Source organism: Pempheris klunzingeri, chromosome 1, assembly GCF_042242105.1.
Source record: "Pempheris klunzingeri isolate RE-2024b chromosome 1, fPemKlu1.hap1, whole genome shotgun sequence".
NCBI classification, from domain to species: domain Eukaryota; kingdom Metazoa; phylum Chordata; class Actinopteri; order Acropomatiformes; family Pempheridae; genus Pempheris; species Pempheris klunzingeri.
In genome coordinates this window covers 27,336,419-27,354,027 of record NC_092012.1, presented here as the reverse complement: position 1 = coordinate 27,354,027, position 17,609 = coordinate 27,336,419, and the positions used below count along the sequence as shown (strand labels likewise).

The following is a 17,609-nucleotide window of genomic DNA, read 5'->3' as shown; positions in this document are numbered from 1 at the left end:
TTTACTGCACCTGGCAGAGTTAAAGTAGTACTTTGCGGGGAATTTAATACTACTTTTAATCACTACTTATAAAGGGCCCAATCATACAATACTGTGTGCCTTAAGTTTGTACTAACAGCACTATATGTAAAACTAATTACAGAACACTGGACTTGAATTAGCACTAATAACTGTATGACTAACATTATAATAAACTGTATAACCTATATTTGAACTAACTAAGTGACCTGTGAGTGAACTAATAATATTATACAATCAACCAATAGAGCCAATTGCTATGATAACACTGGAAGCTCAGTTCTTACTGACAATGTACAGTGGGGCAAAAAAGTATTTAGTCAGCCACCAATTGTGCAAGTTCTCCCGGGTCATTCCGCCAAAAGAGTGCAATTTGCTCGTTGTAACTCTTCAAAATTAAACTTCATTTTTCATTCCATTTCAATATAGAATTTAGTAATATACACATTTACTCATTCAAAATGAGTACTGGTCAATCTCAGGCTACTTTATTTAATTTATTGCAACTTTCGAAAGTTTATTATCATTGCATTTTTTTCTCTGCTGTTACTCTTTATTTGAGTAACAGCAATGAGGGAAACAGCAATGAGTTTTTAGCATAAAATTAGCAATTGTGTGAAATCTAGCCACTTACCATCTATGCTAGTAGCTTGAGCACATAGAGCACATTCTTAAGATTTAACTGAATATTTTACTTTTGATATCAACAAATATTGTGTTAGAGATAATTTAGGTAACAGGACTGAGTTTTTAGATTGACCGTCTCTGACACAGCTAATATATCATTAAATTTAAGGAAAAATAAATGACTTACTTTTGGTCTTCCCATGACTTGCAGAAGACCCAAATTATGTCACTTCCTGCAGAAAATGTCACTGGTGGAGTGTTCCAAACATTTCAGAGGGGGGAATGTGTTTGGGTAACAGCAATGAGTGAAAACCTGGGGACAGCACTAAAATGTGAATTTTAACCAAAATGTAATGACGTTTTTGTAAAACCTTTGTTTTACAAGTGTAGATAGAATATGGAGTCACACTTAAATGCAAAAAAAATAGATTTTGGAAGGATTTTTGTTCATGATGCATTGTGGTAAAGTGTAGTGTTTGGCTGTGGGGACAGGCAAGAAATGCTATGTATCAGTGTTTGGGATGCCTTTTTAAAATATTTAAAAAATATATATCTGTAATTTCTACAATGATTCATGTGTACGGTGTTTTGTATAATAATGCAATATAATTTGTATTATATTATTACTTGTGTTTATACATTTAATATACAATAATATGCTGGGGACGGAAATGTCACTCTGTTGGCGGAATCGCCAGGCCTGTAATTTTCATCATAGGTACACTTCAACTATGAGAGACAGAATGGGGGGAAAGAATCCAGGAAATCATATTGTAGGATTTTTAATAAATTAATTGGTAAATTCCTGGGTAAAATAAGTAGGCTATTTGGTCACCTACAAACAAGCAAGATTTCTGGCTCTCACAGACCTGTAACTTCTTCTTTAAGAGGCTCCTCTGTCCTCCACTCGTTACCTGTATTAATGGCACCTGTTTGAACTCGTTATCAGTATAAAAGATACCTGTCCACAACCTCAAACAGTCACACTCCAAACTCCACTATGGCCAAGACCAAAGAGCTGTCAAAGGACACCAGAAACAAAATTGTAGACCTGCACCAGGCTGGGAAGACTGAATCTGCAATAGGTAAGCAGCTTGGTGTGAAGAAATCAACATACAAGACCACTGATAATCTCCCTCGATCTGGGGCTCCACGCAAGATCTCACCCCGTGGGGTCAAAATGATCACAAGAACGGTGAGCAAAAATCCCAGAATCACATGGGGGGACCTAGTGAATGACCTGCAGAGAGCTGGGACCAAAGTAACAAAGGCTACCATCAGTAACACACTATTCCGCCAGGGACTCAAATCCTGCAGTGCCAGACGTGTCCCCCTGCTTAAGCCAGTACATGTCCAGGCCCGTCTGAAGTTTGCTAGAGAGCATTTGGATGATCCAGAAGAGGATTGGGAGAATGTCATATGGTCAGATGAAACCAAAATAGAACTTTTTGGTAAAAACTCAACTTGTTGTGTTTGGAGGAGAAAGAATGCTGAGTTGCATCCAAAGAACACCATACCTACTGTGAAGCATGGGGGTGGAAACATCATGCTTTGGGGCTGTTTTTCTGCAAAGGGACCAGGATGACTGATCCGTGTAAAGGTAAAAATGAATGGGGCCATGTATTGTGAGATTTTGAGTGAAAACCTCCTTCCATCAGCAAGGGCATTGAAGATGAAACGTGGCTGGGTCTTTCAGCATGACAATGATCCCAAACACACCGCCCAGGCAACGAAGGAGTGGCTTCGTAAGAAGCATTTCAAGGTCCTGGAGTGGCCTAGCCAGTCTCCAGATCTCAACCCCATAGAAAATCTTTGGAGGGAGTTGAAAGTCCATGTTGCCCAGTGACAGCCCCAAAACATCACTGCTCTAGAGGAGATCTGCATGGAGGAATGGGCCAAAATACCAGCAACAGTGTGTGAAAACCTTGTGAAGACTTACAGAAAACGTTTGACCTCTGTCATTGCCAACAAAGGGTATATAACAAAGTATTGAGATGAACTTTTGTTATTGACCAAATACTTATTTTCCACCATAATTTGCAAATAAATTCTTTAAAAATCAGACAATGTGATTTTCTGGATTTTTTTTCTCATTTTGTCTCTCATAGTTGAGGTATACCTATGATGAAAATTACAGGCCTCTCTCATCTTTTTAAGTGGGAGAACTTGCACAATTGGTGGCTGACTAAATACTTTTTTGCCCCACTGTATGTGCTGTGTTATATTTTCAGGGAAAGACATATTAATGCAATGTATCGCTACAAGGGAGGGCCATACCCCATAGTTGTAAGAGGGAAACAAGCACTGACCCCAGGTTCTGAAGGGTCAGACACATGATGATCAAGTGGGACGTTTATGGCAAGAAAGCACAAGCACGCTTACATGCACTACATTACACACCCCATAAACTACATTTCACACCCTATACCGGAATCTCCAAGGACGAAAGCTGGTGGAAGGCCGTGTAATGGGAGGATGAGATAGCTGCAGGGGAGGGATGTTCTCAGAATGACTCTATTGTAAGAAGCACTCACATGATAGGGAAAGGTCACCAGGGAGGATACTTTGTTTACAGGTGCGGTTACTGGATGGAAGGTCGTGATGCCAAGAGGCTGGGACTAGCCTGTGCACCAACAAAGGGAGGGCCAAGTCTAAACCACGGTTACTCCCCAACTAGCCGACCAATCATAAATAATTGTATTCTTGCTGGAATGTATATACTGTTACTACATACATGTTTCGGGGCTCACTCTGGGACCTGTTGGCTACAGACTAACAGCTTGCTGACTGTGGTTTTCAGAGCTCAGACTGTGTCTTTCGCCAAGATCAATACTTATTCACACAGAAAATAAAACACCTTAAATGAGAGAAGTTGCCTGTCCTTCATCGAAAAAAACGAACACGCAACAATTTTCACAGCAAAAAGATGACAAGAGCTCTCTCCACCAGCATGTATTGGAGAGAGAACGTCTTAAAAATATATTACTAGCAAAAAAGTAAAACAAATAATTAAAAAGATAAGAAAGTAAAAGTAAGAAAAAATAAGAAAACGAGCAGGAGCAATCATAACAGGCAGCATATACTTCCACACATGCGCACTAGAACCCCCCAGGACCAAATGCACCATCACTGGTGACTGGATTAGGTGTCCGTGTCCTTGTGTCAATGATGACTTCTCTCATCATTTCAAAATCAAATGATAATAATGTGCTTGCTCTGATACAGTCACATCTAAATATGCTGTACATCAGTGGATGACTTATTTCCCACTCCCTCTTTAAAGAAATCATGTAAATACTCTGTAACTGTATCAGACCAAGGTGTTTTAGTTTATCCACCAGTTTCTCTGGAACAGTGGTCTTAAGGTCATTCTACATCATCTGGTCCTTTTATCAACTGGTTTACTACAACACCTGGGAAGAAAAAAGAACTACCATCACACCTGCAGCTCTGAAACTCTGTGAACTGTGGAGATTATTAACTGAGGAGAAAGTGCAGTCATTCTTCTGAGCCAAATGAGGACTAGTGGTCTTACTGTGTCAACCACGTTATAAACTATGAGCTATATACTTAGTTTAGACAAACAGCACACACATCAAAACATGAAAAAATCCTGAATAGAGACTTGGCCCAGGATCTGAGCCAGGATCTGATCCAGGATCTGATCCAGGATCTGAGCCATACCCACAGACCGTAAGAGATCAGCTACAGCCTGACAGACGGAAGTGAAACTAAAAGTGAAGCATTTGCTTGTTCAGACAGATCACATCCGCCCAGCAGCGGAGGTGGAGTATGTCTCAGCTATGAGCTCTTCAAACTTTAACGCTGTTTTACTGGAGATCTCTAACCAGCTGTCCGCCAAGCAGCTGGACGACATCAAGTTTCTGTGCCGAGACATGATCGGGAAGAGAGACCTGGAGAAGATCAACAGCGGGAGAGAACTGTTCCAGGTTTTTACGGAGAGAGGCAGGCTAGGGGCCGACAACAGGGACTTCCTCAGTGGGCTCCTCGTCCATGTTCACCGACTCGACCTCTCAGAGAAGTTAAAGAGCTTCCACAGTCATCCTGGATGGGGCGGGACAGACGACCGGCTGAACGCGGCCGTGAAAGGTGCGGTACGAACTTGCGGAGCTGCGTCTCCCCAGGGTGCTGTGTCGAGGAACACTACAGTTGTGTTATAGTTTCTGGATACGTAGGAAACCACTACGACTGTCAATCTTTGTAGTAGTAAGTTTGTGACCATCAAGTGTGGCATAAATTAGTGCTCTAAACTAAACAAACCCACCAAGAGGTCTGACCTACCTGCAGTAGGCCAGACTACGTCACATTCACATGATCGATTCACCACAGTTACTACTAATACTAATATTACTAGAATAGTCTTAGAATATTACTGTAAAAATACATGAGAATATCTTGATAGAACATTCAAAATCATTGTAAAACAAATTAAACTACAACATATGGAAACCAGTCAGTGTATCAAGATAAAGTATTATAAGTATTAAAGTATTTTTGTATTTAAAAAATACAAAAATGAACTTACCTTTATTTGGGTGATCTAAAAGCTCCTGAAAGTGCTTTTTGTATTTTGAAAATACCAAAATGCATTTCCAAGGAAGCAATCATTTCACAAACCATACCATATATGTATACATGTAGATATTTTTTATCTATTTCTTTACCAGCACACTTACTCAACTGATCGGTGGCCAAGCATGAACAGCAGCCTCATTTAACACTTTTACTTTCAGCGTCCTAGGGCTTCCCCCAACCAAGCCTGTTAGTGGCACGTAAGCCTTAATGCTTCTGAATGTGTCAGAACAACCATCAAGGAGTCACAACTTATGAACTTGTAACACCAGCACAGTAACCTTTAATGGGGGTGTACTGGGACAGAAATTCCATATGTAGGCCTTCAGTATAAATGGTCCGTGAGCTCAGTGGCAAACCAGGACCTCAGCATGCTTTCATGTGTGCACAGACAAGGCTGGTAAACAGACAGACAGGGCTGGTAAACAGACAATTGCCAGTAAGGACTTAATGGATTTTGGTGGTCCACCGACAAGGCGGCCCAGTGGGATTTGTCCCAGTGTGACAGATGGACAGTGCACCACAGCTGGTAATGAACCTTTGAAATATACGTGTTACAAGCACACGCATGAAGCAAGCTGACGCAGTAATGATTCTAAATGTGTGGAAAACCAGCTAGTATAACATGGCTTTACCCTCTCAAAATGATCAACCACTGCTCAAAACCAAGGCTAGAAAAGCTGTGCCAGTTAAAATAAAAATGCTAAACCAATATTTAATCATTTTCAATTGATTAATTATAGGTCCAGGTCTGGATAGGATACTGTCTGGATCCAGACCTGGACCATGGTCTGCCAATTAGTGACCTCAGCACTAAATCCTCAACGTTTCCTCCTTCAGCCGAACTGGACAGCGCCACAGAGGTGATTGCAGAGAACCTGGGAAGGACTTGGCGTAAGCTGGGCCGCAAACTGGGTTTGGCTGAAGTTAAGCTTGATTCCATCTCAAATCGACATCCCACAGATCTGGAGGAGACTGCCGTGGAGCTGCTGAAAGAGTGGAGGAAGAGTCGAGGAGCCGAGGCCCAAGTAGAGGAGCTGATCCGAGCCCTGAGAGCCTGCCAGTACAACCTGACCGCTGATAAAGTGGAGCACAGACTAGCAACCCTCAAACATTGATGTAGATTAACAGATCAGATAAGACTAAGATTCATTTTGAAAATGAAAGCTCTAATTTAAAGGAATCAACTCACTGGAAGGTTATCTGCAGATATATGAATTTATGCAAAAAGAGCTTGTTTCAGTGTAACAAGTTGCTCTAATTTATCAAGTAATGCTAATTATTATTCTTTTGAGCTCTGTAAGTGATGGTGGATGTATTCACCAATATGTCAGCAATATGAAAAGTTACATCTAAAATTAAAAGAATTATTTTTAAATTTTGTTTTCATTCATACTCTAATATAATGTCATCAGCATAGACTGTATAAAACAAGGGGACGTGACATCACCCATTGGTTTGTGGACAACCATTTTGAAGCCTCAAGGCATCTTGGCCAGTGTCATCTTGGTTTTTTTGGAGACAGAAGTGATTGACATGTCGATGTGGTTGTGAGTGTGAGCATTAGAGGTGCTGCCAGGCACATTTTGTGACCGTTAAACCAAACTAGCTGTTTCCTGCTGTTTTCAGTCTCTTTTGCTAAGCTAACCTAATGAGCTCCAGGAAGTAGTTTCATATTTAACATATGTATCTTTCCACCAGAAAAAAATAAGCATATCTTCCAAAAGACGAACTGTTCCTTAAAGATGATGTATGGAAAGAAAATCAATAAACTGTAATAGTAAAGTGAAGTACTTTTATTTGCTGATCAGAAGCCATCATATTTTGTTTTAAAATGGTATGTTATGAGACAAGTCCCTCATATGCGCATCTTCTTCATTGGCATTCTCTGATGTGATTAGGGAAGCAGGTTAAAGGCCATGTGCTCTTTCTGCAGAGGAAATGGGGAGACAATGGGGTTGATAGGTAGTTATGTGAATATTCCAATGAGGTTAACATTTAAGGACAGGTTCACATCTTATCAAGTCTGAAAGCAATACTCATTCCCAGATATCCAGCAGAGGTCTTTACCCAGTGGTGTGACAGGATGAATGATCATTTGGTTTTCATAGCTATGAATATCTAAACATTTTTTCCAAACTAATTTTTCAACCCAATATTTTCCTAACACTTACCGTTTTTAAGTTAAGTTTTTCCAGAGTTATGTTTTGAGCTACTTCCCTTTGAACATAAGTTTTTTTGTTTCAAGCTTATGAAACTAAATACTTAGTTCCAAACTTCCATGCTGTTAGACTAACAATCTTAGCACTCATAACTCTAACATTATCATCTTGCCTTGAATGGATCTTGAACCACTGTCTTATCCTTTACACTACCGAGCCTGAAATCTAGCGCGAAAACATTTCAATAACACTGGATGGTGGCCGGCATTTACATTATACCTGAATGCGTTTTGAGCAGCGTTTATAAACACTAGGGGAATTGTGACTAATTGTGACCCTTTTGGCTTTCCATAAACAAAGACAGTGAATTTGTCCCCAAACACTTGCAATGGAAGCACTTTAGAAAGGAATCCAATCAGGAGAAATTAATACAGTAAGCAAAACCTGATTGTTGTTTGAAGACAGACCTGAAAAAATTGCTTTAATGCAACAGCCCACTCATCATTTTTCAGACAGTTTTGAGGGATTTTGCTTGACTGTGACTGTGTATGTTTGTCTACTTACAGCACTTGTACAGCCTGTTCAGCCTGTCAATGTCATTCTTGCTCATCTGGGTGGCCTGGCCAAAGGATACGTTGCTGTTGGGAATAGGCATCATAGTGGGACGGTTGTTCTTGGAGAAGGCATACCTGGAGAACCACAGATACCACAATGCAAAGCTGGTTGAGCTTGGGTTTTATTACCTGGAGGGAATCCCTAATACTTCTGGTGTCTGGAGTTTATGATATGATAAAATGTTTAAAAGTGGGTTCATGTTGATACTGTTACTGAAGCTGCCTTATGCACAGGCCAGTGCATACAGACAGTATACAGTAAGCTCCGATGCGCTGAGCCTCTAGTTAGCAGCAGCTCAAATAGGAGCACAGACTGCTTAAGTGATAATTAGCTCACAAAGAAACACTGGAAAGCAGGAAAATCTTTCAAGCAAGTATTTCTATCCAGTTATAAAGGAGGTGAAAGATGCAATTCAATGTATTAAATAAAGTAAAAAAACACAAACGTGAAGTTATCCATACTTCTCATATTGCATGACAGAGCTGTAGTCATAAGGAGTTCCCTGGTTCAGAGTGTTAATCTTGTAGAAGTTGTACTCCATGCCTACAAAGGTGAGAGAAGATGTAATATATAATGTTTACAGCATGTAAAATCTAAAACATAATAATCAGCTCACACTCTTTATATAAACAACCACAGCAGACCAAAGGAAGCCAATACTGAAAGGTTTTATGCTGCAGTTCTACTAATGGCAACTAGACTAAAAAACACAGGCTATGTTGAACTCCCACTAACCCACCAACAAATATCTACCCTGTAGATTATGTGGACAGTATATGGAGTATGGAGCGGCTGTGGCTCAGTGGTAGAGTGGGTCATCCCTCAATCAGAAGGTCGGGGGTTCGATCCCCAGCTCCTATGGGTCAACATGTAACATGTAACAACATGTATGCAAGACACTGAACCCCAACTTGCTCCTGAAGCAGCTTCAGTGTGTGAAAGAACAGTCAAATTACATTTCCTCCTGTATGAATGATGTGTGAATGAGGATGTCATGTAAAGCGCTTTGAGTAGTTGAAATAACTAGAAAGGCGCTATACAAATACAGACCATTTACCATTTATATTAGCATACAACTAGAAGAAATAAGAGGCCTTAGTTCCTCCCTTTTCTGTCAGAGCCAGTAGCATCACAGTTTCCTCCTCTCCTTTCACTTGATATCTGCTAACTGTAAGAGCACCATTTTGTCCTTCCCTCAAGGTTTACCTCAAACAACAGCATTATTTCCGCCTCTAAGACTAAAAACAGCAATACAATACAAGTCATGTAATAGATGGTGAAAGTGTTTAACCATCAATGATGTTTTCCCAGTACACCCTGATGTGGTTGTCCCTGTCGGATCGAGTCTGTTCATGGTTGAAGCCGAGGGCGTGGAGCAGCTCATGCTGGACGGTGCCATGGTACAGACAGCCCTGACGGCTCAGAGACACAGTCTGACCACTACCCTGACGACCCACGTAGGAGTAACAGCTGTTGGCACATAGAAATCAATATACAAGATATACAAGGTATCACCGTATAGAATTGTTGCTCTAAATCCTTGTAGAACAAATGTTGATTACATCATTTCTATTCAAACATGAATTTTCTCCTCATTTTTTCATTGATCAAGCATTTGTTGGTAGATTCTGGAGGAAAATAGTCCTCTAATGAACTTTCTGTAGTTAAAGAAATATAAATACATCTATGTTTCATTATAAAGCTCAAGAAAATTGTTGGAAGTCAGTGTGTATGGCGCAAACCCTGCCACTGAAGTGTGAACCTACAGCCAGAGCCTTACCCATCCCTGGACTCAATGCTCAGCCACTCTGTATCTCCGTTCTGGTAGGGTCTGAAACGGATGCAGGAAACTGAAGAGAAGGACTCCAGTCCACGCTCGATGATGGCCATCTCACGTGAGGCTGGCAGATCAAATACATTAAAAATATCTGTAGCAGTGTAGCTCTTAAAATTATTTTTAAAAAAAGTTATGTTGCCTAATTGAGCTGTACAATATGAAGTGGCTATATCCATTTTTTCAGAAGCAGTTCCACTGTATTATGTCTGTTGCAGAAGAGTTTTATTATTACTGTAATAGTTATTGTTTCAATAGCCATCGAATCAGGCTTTTGCTGGCATCTAAATCTGCATTCATACAACAGCCAGCCTATAATATGTGGCACTAGTCTGGTATGTGAGTACCTGCCTCTATGGAAAAATAATCAGTGCTTACAATAGTGATTGGCAATGTAGTATGGGATGTAGACCTTCCCATCAGACCACTTTCTCCACAGGCAGCCTGTGCTGGTGCAGGGGTCAGCGTTTCTATCTGCTTCAGACTTGATAGCGATGTCTCCTCCAATTAGAATGGGCTCATCGAAGCTAGGAGCTGCAAGACCAACACAGGTATGGGGCTGAGTTTGAAATACAGAGCAGGTTAGGTTCGTTGATATGGAGGCTTATTTGAAATGGATATTGAAACATGCAGGCAGAGTTTAACAGATAAGTATTTAAAATGTATTCAATTACAACATTTTTTAATTCATTTGTCCTATAATATGGCCTCTACAACATGGTTCAGGTCTGCTTGATAAAAACAAAATAGTTTATAGGTTTCAGTATGTACAAATATGTATTTGTTTAATATAACAGAAGGAAAAGCTCTACTCACTGCGTTCTCTGTTGGCTCTCTCCAGCAGTTCACCAACGGAGAGCTCTCTGGATGTGTCCTCCTCAATAGCAGCAACCTCTGCATTGATTCTGTTTGAACTTATACATCATCATCCTGAACAGTGGAGTTTAACATCAGAATCACTTTCACTTCAAATGCAGGCAGCTGGGTCGCTTATATAAAGTCAATCATTAAATATCCATAAATCGAAAATAATCCTCCTGTTTTACTGTTCAGTTTTTGTTTAAAGCTCAATAAAGAGGGGTCTGATTTTTTCCTTACCTTGCTGTATTTGACCACGATAACATGGAAAAGAAAAGTAAAAGAGAAAAAGGTTACAAAAGCTCATTCACAAAGACAGAATACTATGATGAAACTCTAGCTTTGTGAAATCTTAATCTGCAGATAAGATTAAATGTTTTGGAGCTGAGGGGTTTGTTTAATGAAAATAAAGTTTATTTCGATTGATCCCTCAAATATTGAAATCCTAAATATAGATATGGATAAATGTAGAGCTGTGTATCTTTCTCTTAGAAGCATCTGTAAAGTCGAAACACTGCAGAGGTAACTGAATCAGCCAACTAACATTCATTTCTGATTTGTTTTTTCACTTTATGAAAACATTATGCATGGTGTCATTTCAAACAAAATTTCTGTGTAGCATTAGTCTTGAGCTCCAATCAATTTAATTTTAACACTTAAATCTATGCAAATGACGTTCCTAACATCCACTTGACATTTCAATAATTAGTATTTAAGATTTAAACTGATTTTCTAGTGTTTGATTAAATGGTAACTTCTATTTCTGGTTCTATCTGCATAACTTTAACATGAAAACATTACAGGTAAAATAGAACAAAAGCTTTGTATAATGTGTCTTTGGAGCCTCTTTTTCCATTTTGACATCTATATGTAATTGATTGTCCCATGTTTAGACCCCCAGCACTAATGTCACATCAGTGAGATGAGCTGGTTTCTGGATTTATGTTTACCTCAGCCGAGGCTGCAGACGTCACCACCAGGATCACAAGAGACCAAGAGAAAACCAACATGACTGCAGCAGACCTGTAATAACAAGGATGACGAAGATGAGGAGGGAGATCAAGAAAGAAACCACAATTCACACAGAGAAAATTCACTCTGTGAAAATATACGTCTTTTTTTTAGCCAGTATGACATCACAACAATGTAATCTATCCATGTTTTATTACTCTGCATCCAAACATGAATGTAACATGTCAGAGGCTTTAAATTAGGTTTTTACCTGACAGATTTAAGAGAGAGTGAGTGTCTGTTACCCAGTGAGAGTTCTACTAATATACTGTCCACGAACTAAGAAAGAATTTGACGTATCAAAAAGTGCAAACACAACTTCACACCCTCATCACTATATATGGCAACTTCTTTGCAACCTGTGTGAAATATTGCATCTGTCACAGGTACGTGCCTGTGTGTCGATGGGGGTGTGGAGTACAGTACTGCCTCTCTCCGTGCAAATATAAAAATAGTTCTGAATCTCTCATTAAATAAAATAAAGGTGATGGACATGCCAACGCATACATGGACACCCAAACATTGTTGAAAAGTTCCTGCTCCTGAGACAGACTCCACTCTTCTGGCTTCAGGCTTTGTACCAGAAGCTGCACCTGCTGCAGGGATGATCTCCTGTGCAGACACAGAGTTGGAGCGCATTAGTGCGGTCCAACTCTGATGTTTGGTGATCAGGTCTGGTTCTACTTCATCCCAGAAGTGGTTGATGAGGTTAAGCTCACAACTCCAGTAAAGTCTTTTCACAGCAAACTGAGAAAATCTTTTCTGTCCTGTTGAAACAAGAAAGGACAAACACAAACTGTTAACTAAAAGTAACATTAACATGTAACATTAAGGTTCTTGTTAACTGAATCCAAAGGGGCCAACTAACATGGCTGTTTACATCAGTTCTGCCATACTGTGTACATCGGATGGAGCTTTTGAGATGAATTTCTCTTTTATTAGACCATGAATTAGTCTTTTAACTAGGATAGCCATCTCACTACCATGTGATGAGTCTATTTTGTACCAGTTACTGAGCTTTTGACGTGGTCTTCATTAACATCATCACATTCAACATTGTGCATATGTGGTCTTGTAGGGAGCTGTAGGTACATTAGACTTTGAGCAGCATGAACTAAAGAGGTAAATCAAAATGACGTATTCTATACTTCACATAACGGTTGATTATTTTTGAAGAGGTATTAAAGTAAGTTCATGAACAGCAATGGTTGGGAGTTGAATTACTTCCCACTGGGTACTGTAGCAATTTTTAAAATTATTTGTTTAGAGAACTAGTCGTGACCAGTCATCATTAAATAGTGGAGTTATGCAACTGAAATGTATATTAAATTGAGTGTAATAAACAAAATTCTAATGCATTTGTTTGATAGATTAATTGACAGCAATACAATAAATAATAGCTCTTGTATTGTATTGTATTTGTATTTTGTATTTTCACCACGAAGGCTCTGAAACGTGTACAGTGAGATAAAAAAACGAAGATATATAAGTTAATACACAACCCTTAAGCCCCCCCCATGCCCCTTACGGGGGCTGTCTCATCAGCTTTTTCACTGTATCCAAGCAGCACTTGAACGCTGTGTTTGAAGAGCTGGCGGAGTCTTAGTCTGAAACATCTGTCACTCTGTGTGACAGGAAGAAAAGCACACTACCCTGCTCTTATCAGTGTGGGACATTCACACACTGTTGTCAATATAAACCCAGGAAACACCCACTGTGACAAGACCAGACATTGCAAATGTGTAGTAGGGAGCAAATGTATAGCAGGCTTGTACTTGTTTCATTCAGTTCATGAAGGAATTCAGAATTTCATCATTTCCAAAATAATTGGTGAATTTGATGTCATTATAAAGTTACTAGAGTGAACACATACAATCTAACTACTGTAGAGAGCAGTTGTTTAAATGTTCCATCACACACAGATATATTATATTTTTATCAGTCTTCCTTATTAGCCAACCAATCATCTCATTTTTGGATCAGATATACAGTGGGTATGGAAAGTATTCAGACCCCTTCACTTTTTCCACATTTTGTTGTTACAGCCTTATTCCAAAATGGATTAAATTCTTTTTTTTCCTCATCAATCTACACACAATACCCCATAATGACAAAGTGAAAAAAGTTTTTTAGAAATTTTTGCAAATGTATTAAAAATAAAAAACTGAAATATCATGTGTACATAAGTATTCACACCCTTTATTCAGTACTTTGTTCAAGCACCTTTGGCAGCGATTACAGCCTCAAGTCTTCTTGGGTATGATGCTACAAGCTTGGCACACCTGCATTTGGGGGGTTTTTCCCATTCTTCTCTGCAGATCCTCTCAAGCTCTGTCAGGTTACATGGGGAGCGTCACTGCACAGCTATTTTCAGGTCTTTCCAGAGATGTTCACTGGGGTTCAAGTCTGGGCTCTAGCTGGGCCACTCAAGGACATTCACAGACTTGTCCCAAAGCCACTCCTTCGTTATCTTGGCTGTGTGCTTCGGGTCATTGTCCTGTTGGAAGGTGAACCGTCGCCCCAGTCTGAGATCCTGAACGCTCTAGACCAGGTTTTCATCCAGGATGTCTCTGTACTTTGCTGCATTCATCTTTCCCTCTATCCTGACTAGTCTCCCAGTTCCTGCCGCTGAAAAACATCCCCACAGCATGAGGCTGCCACCACCATGCTTCACCGTAGGGATGGTATTTGCCAGGTGATGAGCGGTGCCTGGTTTCCTCCAGACGTGACGCTTGGCCTTCAGGCCAAATTGTTCTATCTTGGTTTCATCAGACCAGAGAGTCTTGTTTCTCATGGTCTGAGAGTCGTTTAGGTGCCTTTTGGCAAACTCCAAGCGGGCTGTCATGTGCCTTTTACTAAGGAGAGGCTTCCATCTGGCCACTCTACCATAAAGGCCTGATTGGTGGAGTGCTGCAGAGATGGTTGTCCTTCTGGAAGGTTCTCCCACTTCCTCAGAGTAACGCTGGAGCTCTGTCAGAGTGACCATCGGGTTCTTGGTCACCTCCCTGACCAAGGCCCTTCTCCCCCGATTGCTCAGTTTGGACGGGCGGCCAGCTCTAGGAAGAGTCCTGGTGGTTCTGAACTTCTTCCATTTACGAATGATGGAGGCCACTGTGCTCTTCGGGACTTTCAATGCTGCAGAAATTTTTCTGTACCCTTCCCCAGATCTGTGCCTCGATACAATCCTGTCTCGGAGGTCTACAGACAATTCCTTTGACTTCATGGCTTGGTTTCTGCTCTGACATGCACTGTCAGCTGTGGGACCTTATATAGACAGGTGTGTGCCTTTCTAAATCAAGTCCAATCAATTGAATTTACCACAGGTGGACTCCAGTCAAGTTGTAGAAACATCTCAAGGACGATCAGTGGAAACAGGATGCACCTGAGCTCAGTTTTGAGTGTCATAGGAAAGGATGTGAATACTTATGTACATGTGATATTTCAGTTTTTTATTTTTAATACATTTGCAAAAATTTCTAAAAAACTTTTTTCACTTTGTCATTATGGGGTATTGTGTGTAGATTGATGAGGGGAAAAAAAGAATTTAATCCATTTTGGAATAAGGCTGTAACATAACAAAATGTTGAAAAAGTGAAGGGGTCTGAATACTTTCCGTACCCACTGTACATTATTAGTTATTATCATGTCCAGCTGTTATAAATTGATGCAGGAAGCACTGACTGTAAGGTTTAACCATAAAAAGTGAGCTGTATCTTAATATCTAAAAAATAATAACAAAAAATAGAGTAATAAGTTAAAAGCTTACAATCTGACAAAACACTAGCAGATGATTTTACATCTCTTTACAACACATATGTCAAACTCAAGGCCCGCGGGCCACATCCGGCCCGCGATACAATTACACTATATTGCCAAAAGTATTCACTCACCCATCCAAATAATTGAAATCAGGTGTTCCAATCACTTCCATGGCCACAGGTGTATAAAATCAAGCACCAAGGCATGCAGACTGATTCTACAAACATTTGTGAAAGAATGGGTCGCTCTCAGGAGCTCAGTGAATTCCAGCGTGGTACTGTGATAGGATGCCACCTGTGCAACAAGTCCAGTCGTGAAATTTCCTCGCTCCTAAATATTCTTCAGTCAACTGTCAGTGGTATTATAACAAAGTGGAAGCGATTGGGAACAACAGCAACTCAGCCACGAAGTGGTAGGCCAAGTAAAATGACGGAGCGGGGTCAGCTGAGGCCCACAGTGCGCAGAGGTCGCCAACTTTCTGCTGAGACAATCGCTACAGACCTCCAAACTTCATGTGGCCTTCAGATTAGCTCAAAAACAGTGTGTAGAGAGCTTCATGGAATGGCTTTCCATGGCCGAGCAGCTGCATCCAAGCCATACATCACCAAGTGCAATGCAAAGCGTCGGATGCAGTTGTGTAAAGCATGCCGCCTATGGGCTCTAGAGCAGTGGAGACGCGTTCTCTGGAGTGACGAATCGCGCTTCACCATCTGGCGATCTGATGGACGAGTCTGGGTTTGGCGGTTGCCAGGAGAACGGTACTTGTCTGACTGCATTGTGCCAAGTGTAAAGTTTGGTGGAGGGGGGATTATGGTGTGGGATTGTTTTTTTCGGGAGCTGGGCTTGGCCCCTTAGTTCCAGTGAAAGGAACTCTGAATGCTTCAGCATACCAAGACATTTTGGACAATTCCATGCTCCCAACTTTGTGGGAACAGTTTTGACGATGGCCCCTTCCTGTTCAACATGAGCAAGGTCCATAAAGACATGGATGAGAAAGTTTGGTGTGGATGAACTTGACTGGCCTGCACAGAGTCCTGACCTCAACCCGATAGAACACCTTTGGGATGAATTAGAGTGGAGACTGAGAGCCAGGCCTTCTTGTCCAACATCAGTGTGTGACCTCACAAATGTGCTTCTGGAGGAATGGTCAAAAATTCCCATAAACACTCCTAAACCTTGTGGAAAGTCTTCCCAGAAGAGTTGAAGTTGTTATAGCTGCAAAGGGTGGACCAATGTCATATTAAACCCTATGGATTAAGAATGGGATGTCACTTAAGTTCATATGCGAGTCAAGGCAGGTGAGCCAATACTTTTGGCAATATAGTGTATATACGGCCCACGAGATAATTTCATGTGACTATTAAGAATGGTAAACAGCACTCCAACCTCTAATACTACAAATCCCACAATGCACTGAACAGCTGCCGCGCTAGTCAGGACCCATGTAGCAGCCCCTCCTCCCGCAGGTATAATGACACACCGATCAGCGGATCAATGCATCGATCAGCGCTGTTATAGCGACATTTATGGCGCGTTTCCACTTGTACCTACTCAGCTCTCGGAGTAGGTACTAGTGGAAACGTGCCATTAAGCTAGCCCCCCCAAAATAAATGGCTAAACGAAAAGTGGACTTTGAAAACAGAGACTTTCAAAGCAGGTGGGGGTCAGAGTTTTGTCGATATCGGAGGTGAACCTGTGTGTCTTGTTTGTGGAGCTGATGTGGCCATAATTAAAGAATATAAATATAAGACGACACTATGAGACAAAACATGAGGATAAAAAAAAAGAAAAAAATATTTAAAATTCTATTTATTTTATTGAGGAAAAGTTGTTGAAGTTTGGCTGTTTACATTCATATTTCTGGATATTATATATATATATTATTATTATTATTATTATTAGATTAGATTATATACTATAATGAAAGAGTCACTATTAGAGTCTTCACTAAATGTTGAGCCCGTTTGGCCCGCGACTTAGACCGTGTTTTAAATTTTGGCCCTTTCTTTGATTGAGTTTGACACCCCTGCTTTACAACAATATTATGGTGGGTTGAAATAATTCTCTTACATCTAAGGCTCATTAAACTCTTTCAAACCCTCTTGACAACTATGCACATATTTTAGGCAGTT

The 17,609-nt window shown here is 40.5% G+C and overlaps 2 protein-coding genes across 3 annotated transcripts; one reads left to right on the top strand and one right to left on the bottom strand.

Annotated features, from left to right (window-relative positions):
- Positions 1-4,426: 4,426 nt before the first annotated feature.
- On the top strand, positions 4,427-6,616 carry fadd (Fas (tnfrsf6)-associated via death domain). The gene is made up of 2 exons (XM_070849968.1): positions 4,427-4,755; positions 6,079-6,616. Exons 1-2 carry the CDS (start codon positions 4,449-4,451, stop codon positions 6,354-6,356), a joined length of 585 nt encoding a protein of 194 aa, XP_070706069.1. The 5' UTR covers positions 4,427-4,448; the 3' UTR covers positions 6,357-6,616.
- A 403-nt stretch (positions 6,617-7,019) lies between these two features.
- On the bottom strand, positions 7,020-11,727 carry LOC139218480 (hatching enzyme 1.2-like). Of its 2 annotated transcripts, XM_070850173.1 has the most exons (8): positions 11,658-11,727; positions 11,383-11,386; positions 10,666-10,743; positions 10,228-10,383; positions 9,796-9,916; positions 9,307-9,485; positions 8,477-8,558; positions 7,957-8,089 (listed from the first exon to the last, which is right to left on the bottom strand). In XM_070850173.1, the coding sequence occupies exons 1-8, from the start codon at positions 11,715-11,717 to the stop codon at positions 7,957-7,959; spliced, it is 813 nt and encodes a 270-aa protein (XP_070706274.1). In that variant the 5' UTR covers positions 11,718-11,727. The 2 variants fall into 2 exon arrangements, with proteins under 2 accessions (XP_070706192.1, XP_070706274.1); XM_070850091.1 differs by lacking the exons at positions 10,666-10,743; positions 11,383-11,386; positions 11,658-11,727 and adding an exon at positions 7,020-7,168 and having other exon boundaries at positions 7,965-8,089; positions 10,228-10,311.
- Positions 11,728-17,609: the final 5,882 nt, after the last annotated feature.